The sequence below is a fragment of the Nematolebias whitei genome, chromosome 13 (assembly GCF_014905685.2).
Source record: "Nematolebias whitei isolate Nwh7 chromosome 13, NemWhi1, whole genome shotgun sequence".
In the NCBI taxonomy this organism is placed as follows: Eukaryota; Metazoa; Chordata; class Actinopteri; order Cyprinodontiformes; family Rivulidae; genus Nematolebias; species Nematolebias whitei.
In genome coordinates, this window is record NC_056510.1 from 35,575,540 (window position 1) to 35,584,946 (window position 9,407).

The following is a 9,407-nucleotide window of genomic DNA, read 5'->3' on the forward strand; positions in this document are numbered from 1 at the left end:
GCAAGTTAGGTGTAGTGGCCATTTTGATTCAACATGCAAGTTAGGTGAAACTGCCATTTTAATTCAACATGCAAGTTAGGTGTAGCGGCCATTTTGATTCAACATGCAAGTTAGGTGAAGTGGCCATTTTGATTCAACGTGCATGTTAGGTGAAGCGGCCATTTTGATTCAACATGCAATTTAGGTGAAGCGGCCATTTTGTTTCAACATGCAAGTTAGGTGAAGTAGCTTTTGAAAATCAAAAATCCAAGATTGCCGACAAAGCAAAAAAGGAAAAAAACTATAAATCCGTCAATTTTAGTGATATTGAGCTGAAACTTGTGGTGATAGCTGAGAATGTTTCCTATCAAATGCTGTATCAAAATAAAAAATCCAAGATGTCTGCCAAAGCTACTTTCAAATTGCTTTATCTCAGCCATTTTTATACATAGATAGCTGAAATTTGGTGAGGTTGTAGCTGATAACATGCTCTATCATATATGAAATCCAAATCAAAAATCCAAGATGGCCGCCTTAGCTAAAAGAGAAAAAACATGATAACTCAGCCATTTTTAGAGCTATTCAGCTGAAATTTTGTATAATGGTAGCTGATAGCAATCCCAAACATATTTTACTATTAAATCAAGAAATTAAATCGGCACCAGCCTGGCAGCCCCCGTCAAAGTTTCTCCAGGAACTTTCTAGTTGTTCCATATTTTCCTAACAGAGCACTTCGCTCTCAGATTGCAGGCTTACTTGTGGTTCCTAGCATTTCCAAAAGCAGAATGGGAGGAAGATCTTTCAGTTATCAGAATCAGAATCAGAATAAACTTTATTGGAATTGCACCGAGGTACAACGTGAATATGTACGTACAGTCGTCCGAAAGATGGGCGGAGTGCACAAAGCTGCAACTACAGGAGAGTGCGGCCTTCTTATCCTTATCAGATAATAATCTTAGATATCTTAGATATCAGGCTCCTCTCTTGTGGAAGAAACTTCCAGTTTCTGTCCATAAAGCTGACACATTATCCAGTTTTAAGACTGAGTTCAAGACTTTCCTTTTTGATAAATCCTATAGTTAGGACAAATTGACCTCATTTCCTTAAATTAATTGTTAAAACTGAGTAGTTTTCATTTGATAATATTTCCATCTTAACATGGTTCTCGACCTGCCATTGTGTATCTGTTCCTCTCAAACCCAGCCAGTCGAAGCAGATGACCACTTGTCCTGAGCCTGGTTCTGCTAAAGGTTTCTTCCTCATGAGGGAGTTTTTTCTTTCCACTGTCACTTTCATGCTTGCTCAAGATGAGAGTTCTGTGATGGAGTTAAATTCAAAGCAGTCTGCTCCTCACATAAATAATGTTAAATTATTATTTTATATATGAATGTTTCTGTTCCAAGTGATTCCAAGATGGCGCCGGTGTGTAGGGCTGCCCGTCTCTCGCTCTCTCTCTCGCTCTCTGTTCAATGCCCTGAGACAACTTCTGTTGTGACCTGGTGCTATATAAATAACCTGAACTGAATTGAAAACAGAATAGATCAATAATGAATTCATGATGTTGTGAAATTGTGCCGGGCAATCCTCTATCATTTCTTCTCCCGTGTCTGTTTGATTTACTGACGTGTTCTGCTGTAGAAAATCCTGCATGTCAAGAAAATGTCCTAAGAAAGTAATGTTAGACTTGACACGCTCCCCGTCAACTAGACAGCCGGGGACTGAGTCGACTAGTAAGCAACAAAATATGTGGCTGTCCATGGCAACCAAAGAAGCAGCGAGATAGCAGACAAAGAGGTGGTGGGCAAGGATAATTCAGTAGGCATGCAAACACGCACACACATGCATGCACACATGGTCCAGTGCTGAGCAAACACCCCTGTGGAACAACACTCAGTGAGTCAGTGTCTGCGTGATCCATTAGGAACTTTTATCACACACATGCACAGCAGTCAGTTAAGTTATGATGCTAATCATACTGACAAAATATAGCAGAAGTGCTTTAAACTGGTTGGTAACTGGATGAAGTGATTCTAGAGTGACCCAGCATGTGCTGCGTATAGTTTGGCTGAACATATCTTGTCTATCTGGGCTCTCTGCCAGCAATGCAATTACCATCCTCTTAGTGTGTGTGTTGTGAGTGAGCTGAGTGTACTGTACACCATGATTCATATCAGTCTGTATGCATCCACTTTTAAAGGTCCTGCTGTAACTACAGAGGCAACAGATTAATGTTGGTCAGACAGAATTTAAACTCATAACACCTCTTACTGAGATCAGACTCGAGTGAAAGTGCATCACTGTATGTTTTCAAACTAAATTTGTATTCTGCAATTGACCCATCATGCATGAGAAACATCCAAGTCGAGCAGGGAGCAGTTAGGGAGTATCTTGCTGAATGACACCACAGCGTATGGGTAGGCGAACCTGTGACTTTCCAGTCCCAAGTCGGCTGCCCTACCACTGCACCACAGCTACTTTCAGCTAGCTTGATTTAAAAAAGTCAAGAGAATTTGAATGTTAAGTTGGCAGGCAGACATTACTCTGCCCAGTCTCTAAATATAGCCCTCTTTATCTTGAATAATGTAGGTGGAGCGGATCAGTCAATAATTAAGTGGGTCCTTTGGTGTGGGAGGATGCCTGTCGTTTACTGTGATGGATAAGTGTGCCAGGTGAGCTCAGGTGGTGAAGAATTATTCCTTGTCTACACTGGAATTTATTTATTTTTCTATCCAATCTTTTCATTTGTCATTTCTAAAAACATCATGTGAACATGGAACTGTTTGTAGAAATCCAACAAGGTTCAGTCAGGTCCTCTGGACGGTTTCTTTTATGTTGAGACGTTTCGTCCTTCATCCAAAAGACTTCATCAGTCTGAGGAATCACAAACAGCTAGGCTTGTGGGAGTCAGTTTGTTTGTGGCTCCTCGGACTGATGAAGTCCTTTGGATGAAGGACGAAACATCTCACAAAAAAAAATAAAATGAATTTTCAGTCAGAGGACCTGACTGAACTTTGTTGGAAAATGACCCAAAATGCTGTAGCGTGAATGTTTGTTTGTCTTGTTTGTCTCTGTGTCCCTGTGATGGACTGGAGACCTGTGTCCAGGGTCTCCCTGCCTCTCACACAGTGACTGCTTAGATATGGGCTCTTGTGACCCCCGCCTGATGAACAAATTTGCTGAAAATGTTGAATATTTCAAAAAGTTTTAAAAATATCAATATCAAAAGTCATAGCAGGAGTGCTCTGAACAAGCTGAACGCTAGAACTTATTAATGTAACGTAATATGTTAATTGGTGAATTAGCTTAAAAACTGGGAACCTTAAAAAGCCTCCCCACCATCACAGACATCTACACCTCCAGATGCAGGAAGAGCCACCTGCATCATGAAGGACCCCACTCACCCAGCACACACACTTTTTGCCCCACTCCCCTCAGGCAGGATGTTGAAGAGCATTAAGTGTAGAACCACTAGACTGAGGAACAGCTTCTACCCTGAAGCTGTTAGACTCATGAATCTCTAACCAGAATAATCACTGTAACGACACTTTAATTGGTGATACGTGACTTATCTGTGCTGCTCATAATCCATGCTGCTGATCTCATGCTGCTGTATTCATTTGTACCCATCTGCTCACACAGACTCATGTTCGGGCTGCTGTTGTTACGCAATATTGTTTTATTATTGTTTAGCGTATATCTTAGATCTTTTAGCGTAAAAACGTTTGGGGTTCTTTTAGCGCATATCTTAGTGTTTATCTCAGATCCTTATTTACTGTTTCTTTTCACATTTTATATTTTTGCTATTGTTGGGTGTAACTGGGACCCTGAGTACATAACTTTGTTCCACCTCATGTACCACAGGTGAATGGCAATAAACTTGACTTGAACTTGAAAAACTTGGGGGCGTGGTGGAGCAGAGGTTAAAGAAGGTGGGCCTGTGGTTGGAGGGTCACCGGCCAACTCCCTGGACCAACAATTTCAAAATGTGAGTGAAAAAGGTGAAACACCCACACCTGCCTCCACCCTCATCTGCCACCCCCACCCCCACTCTCACCTGCTCCCCGCCACACATGTGCGTGTTCACATGTGCAATGGGGAAAATTCCGAGAATTAATTTCCCCACTGGGGATTACTGTAATAGAGTATGAAAAAAATGTTTAAAAATGTGGGATGAGGTAGATGCTGAGAAACGTACGGAAGACACTTGAACGGGATTTCAATGGGGTGAATGCTTAACAGAATTCTTTGTAGAGATATAACAGAGTGCTGTAAGAAAGTGTGTGTGGCTGGGTAAATGAGGGCACACATTGTTTTGTAAAGTGTGTTTATCCTGATTGGATAGAAAGGAAGAATATAAGTACATTTCATTTACCATTTACATAGAGCATGCAGATAAAGCACATTTGTTAAGAAACAGACTACAGTATATGAACCATAGATTGTGTGTTTGTTATACAGTCTGTGGTTCAAACTGAAAACGCAAGAAAAAGGGAAGATAGCAAATATTTTTAGCTTGTTGTTTAACAGTTTTTTCTGCATTGTTAGGTCATTTTTGATTTGTTTTGTTGACAGATCAATAAAGTGATTTCACTTTTTGGCCTTAGATTTTTGATTTAAGAATATGGGTTTAGTCGTTTAGTCTTTGTCCATTTACAGCAGGGATAACTTTTTTTACCCAATATATAAAAATGGAGATAAAATCAATTTTCCAACAATATACCGATATCTCTGTTACCACAATGTTTAAGTTTTAGAGAAAAAAAAATAATACAATGGAAACATTCTTGGGAAAAAAAATGAATTATTGAAAGTTAGTATGGGTTCAGATCAAAACGATCAACAACACTAGCCATATTGGAAGCAATAGTAGAAATAGCTGCTGTTGATCATAAAAAAAGAATGCTGCTGGAGTGTTTGTTATTATTAAAAAAAGAGCTTTTGATGCAATAAATCATGATTTACTGTTGAAAAAGCTGGAATGATATGGGATTAAAGGAATTGTGTTACAATGTATTAGTAGCAGACAACACGATGTGAAACTGAGAAATATGTGTTCAGTGCTGCTTGTGGGGTTCCACAGAGGTCAGTTTTGGGCCCAAAATTCTTTATGTATGTAAAATATATATACAAAATATCTGGCGTTATGAAATTTGTATTGTTTGCTGATGATACAAATGTATTCTTGGTTGGAGATACTCTGGAGCAGTTGTTAAAAATATGTCACTGATGAAATGAAAAAGCTAAAAATATGGTTGTATTGTAACAAACTGTCTTTAAATCTGAGCAGAACTAAAATAATGTTTGGGAACTGTAAAACAGACAAGGAACTGAAACTACAGATGAATTAAGTGATTGTTGAAAGTTAAATTTCTCAGTGTTATTATTGATGATGAGCTGAACTGGAAAGTTCCCATCATATGTTCCAAGTAAAATATCCAAAAGTATTTCTATATTAAACAAAACTAAATATGTAGAAAAGCACTCCGCATTCTGTACAGTTCCTTAGTTTGTCCATATTTAAGTTGCTGTGCAGAGGTTTGGAGAAATAACTACAAAACAACACTCTAGTCACTAATTATACTTGAAAAAAAAGTATTAATTAACAAGGCTCAGTACATGGATAATACTAAACAATCAAAATTACTAAAACTTATCAACATAGTTAAATTACAAACAGTTGTAATAATGTATAAAACTAAAAATAACCAACTACGTTTAAATGTTCAAAAATTATCCAAAAGAATAGAAGAAGTTTATGAGTTAAGAGGTTAATGTTGGTACCAAACAAAGATGATTAGAAGAAGAATAAAAAGTTTCTGTTTGTGGAGTGAAGCTTTGGACCAGACTGAACATGGAACCTGAGCAGCGTCCAGACATGAAGCAGTTTAACACACGGTATGATGAATATCACACATGAATAACCATAATTATGACTATCACCTATTTTCATCGTTTAAGTGACTGTATATATTATTGTCTTAAGATGATAGTCAGAGGTTCTACACTCATTTATTTATTTACTTGTCCATGAATATGAAGTGATGAATAAGGCTGCAACAGTGGGCTCATAATTAAATACTTCTTCCCACTCCATTAATCATAGGAATATTGTATATTAGTAAATGTTTCTGTTATTTTCTGTTGTCACATTCAGTAAATTTAAGAAAGAAAAAAGAGTACACTGTATAAACCTAATCTGGGCTGTTATGATTTTTTTTCTGCTGACAATCCTTCCAATAAGACAAAACTTGTGTCTTTTTCTGATTCTTACAATCAGCATGCTAGCTGAGACTGTAGTCTTAGATTAGGTTCTTGGTTTAGTTTAGTATGATTTAGAAGTGCACAATGTGAATTTGGAGGGAATGGGTACTGGAAGGTCCACTCCTGAAGGAGTTCAGAAGTTTTCTCCAGGTACTTCGATTTCCTCCATGAGAACCAAAAACATGCATGTTAGGCTGATTGGTAACTCTAAACCAGGGGTCTGCAACCTGCGGCTCTGGAACTGCATGCGGCTCTTTGGTTCCTCTGCAGCGGCTCTTTCAAGCTGTGACCAAAACTGACATAAAACTGAATTTTATTTGTTGTTATACAAACAAAAACAAAAAAAGACTAGTTTTAGCAGTTTTCCTGTCATTTATTTTGCTGGAACATGTACAAGGAGGAAAACGTACTCACTTTAACTTTATGCTTTATTTCTATACTTAATTTTACCACTATTTAAAAAATACATAGGTCTGCATAGGTCATAGTTTTTATTAATTAAAAGACTAACCCCCCCCCCCACACACACACACACACACACAAGAATTTGATCTTTTCATTTGTCTTAAATTGTAAAAATCTAAATAATTAGATATTTTTTAGCTTTATAATGTCACCCCTAATGGCCTCAAAAGCCCCCTCCAATAAACCTAAAGTGGCCCAAACTTTTAATTTAGTGAACGATAGCTTAGAATGGCTCTTTTGATCGTAGAGTTTGCAGACCCCTGCTCTATACCGTCCCTAGGTGAGAGAGAGAGAGTGAATGGTTGTTTGTCTTGTTTGTCTCGTTTGTCTCTATGATGGACTGCAGACCTGTCCAGAGTGTCCCCCGCCTCTCGCACAGTGACTGCTGGACATGGGCACCAGAGACCCCATGACCCGAAAAGGAAAAGTGGGTAAAAGATGATGGATGGATGGATGGATGGATGGATGGATGGATGGATGGATGGATGGATGGATATTTTCAGGAAACCGTAATACCTGGAGAAAACCCACACGTGCACGGAGAGAACCTACTAATTCCACCCAGAATGCCCCAGCCGGGATTCAATCCGGCAACCTTATCATCGAGTGGCAGCAACTCTATCAACTGAGCCACTGTGCCACCCTGCTCAGGTTTTATTGATTTTTTTTTTTTCATTTTTGCTTAAAACATTGACATTAATGGAGTCAAACATGTTCGTTGGAAAAATATCTTATGAACCGCTAGAAAGATTTTAATAAAACTTTCAGAGAATAATTCAAACTATTACGTGCTGCTAAAAAACCAGCTACAACTCTGATGATTTAACAAATATTAAGCTAAAGTTTGGACACTCTAAATGTTAACACAAAATCAACATGAAATCATGTGATGTTTGACCAAAATAACTGTTGTTTTGTTTTCATTTATTTATATTTAGTTTTTGTTTGTATTGTGTATTTAATGTGTAATATTATATTGTGTCTGTTTCCATTTGCCTTTTTCTTGCTGCCAATACAAATAAAAGATGATTTCATTGTGTTTCTCATCATTAGCTGTTTGGTGTAAAACGCTGACACTAAAGGAAGCAGGCAAGATCAAAAGACAATAATCTTTTATTCTCCACATGAATAATCGTTGTGTGCAAAATAACTATTAATATTTGACACGTGATCAATCAGGTAAGGCTGAATGTAAAATCAAATGAATCGATCATCAGGGGTGAGGACTTTATGTGCAACAGGTTGTAGCTGTCAGTAAACTCTGCCTGTTGGACCTGAAGGCGCAGCAGCCGAACCCCCACCACAAAGACAAATGTCCTACCTTAGTCCTGATCTGTCCAGAGGTGGACACTTTCCGGATGAGTTTCTGGGGCCCTTCCTGCTCCGCATCACTGTCGGAAGACTCGTCCGCAGCGCTGGAGCTGGCGACGGCTCCCACCACATGCGCATGGACCCCCGTGGCGCACGATGCGGGCTCGGGTTTGTCCGGCTCCTGTCGATAAAAGCAGTCGATGTTAGCCATGATCCCGGTCCAGTCCTCTGCTGCGGAGGACGAGAGGAGCTGAGCCGCCAGGAGGCGTCCTCCCGCTCCGTCATCTCCCTGCGCCTGGTCTGGAAGGACAGATCCTGAGGACAGACAGGCTCACGAGCGCGCAGGGGACAGTCTCCACATTCTCCCCCCCCCCCCCCCCCCCCCCACCCACACACACACACACACACACACACACACACACAGAGCTGGCTGATGCTCGCAGCTCAGACTCTGCACGAGGATGTTTCTGCGGCATAACACAAAGGAAACTGTAACCACTAAAATCTTATTGTCTTTACCAGTGATCGTGACAAACGTTAATCTGAATATTTGTATTTATATTCTCAATCCAATGTTACCAATACCTGATCCTTCTTCAGTATTGAGTCAAGGCAGGAAAAGTTCATTTCCTCACAATTTTTTTAAAATTTATTTTAAGACTTGAGAATCAGATCAGAATAACTTTATTGTCATTATATGCAAGTACAATGAAATTAAGAGCCACTCCTTTTTTCAGTGTAAAAACATGCAAAACACACTAAAAATATAAAAAATGTAACGCAATATAGAACAACAAAGCACAACTTGGGAACAAAGATCAAGTTTTTGGTGTTATTTTATACACAACGCGTGTTCCTTTAATTTATTTATCTGTTTTTCAAACTGAAAGTTCAACAAATCTCGGCGCTTTTACGCACGAAAACACGTCGGAAGAGTAAAAAGTCACAGTTGGAGCAGTGGAAATCGAACTGTTCGCGTTTATCTGGTGGAAGAAAAAGATTCACGAGCAAAGCGGTTGGGTTTTCTGAGACCAGCTCCCACTAACCAGTTCCTCCCAGGCAGGGCTGCGGCTGTATCCGTCCGCATCCTCCATAATCCCAGCGTCTGTCCGCCGCGGGTTCAGGAAGGTGGAGGCGTCCAGCTGCCTGTGCGCGCGCGTTCTTCCGCCCTCACTCCCAAACAACAAACAGCCGCTCTGACTGAGAGCTGACTGCGTCCTCCTCCCTCTGCACGAGCCTCGTCTCTTTTCTTTCAGGGCTGAGCTCATCAGCTCCACGTGATGAAAGTCAAAGTCGCTCAGGGCCGCGCGCGGCTGATTGTCACCGTGCTGGAAGCACGCGCAAAAACAACAAAAACATCTGTCTTCAAACTGTGTTCAGACAACACTGAC

The 9,407-nt window shown here is 39.9% G+C and overlaps 1 protein-coding gene across 1 annotated transcript in view; it reads right to left on the minus strand.

Moving 5' to 3' along the window:
• The window catches only part of dgkh (diacylglycerol kinase, eta), a 166,658-nt gene extending 157,518 nt beyond the window's left edge, over positions 1-9,140 (minus strand). The window contains exons 1-2 of the mRNA XM_037687075.1: positions 9,063-9,140; positions 8,027-8,197 (exon numbers count right to left, since the gene is read on the minus strand). Of these exons, the coding sequence (XP_037543003.1) occupies positions 8,027-8,197; positions 9,063-9,110 (219 nt within the window). The 5' untranslated portion in view covers positions 9,111-9,140. The remainder of the gene's footprint in view (positions 1-8,026; positions 8,198-9,062) is intronic.
• Between the last annotated feature and the right edge of the window lie 267 nt (positions 9,141-9,407).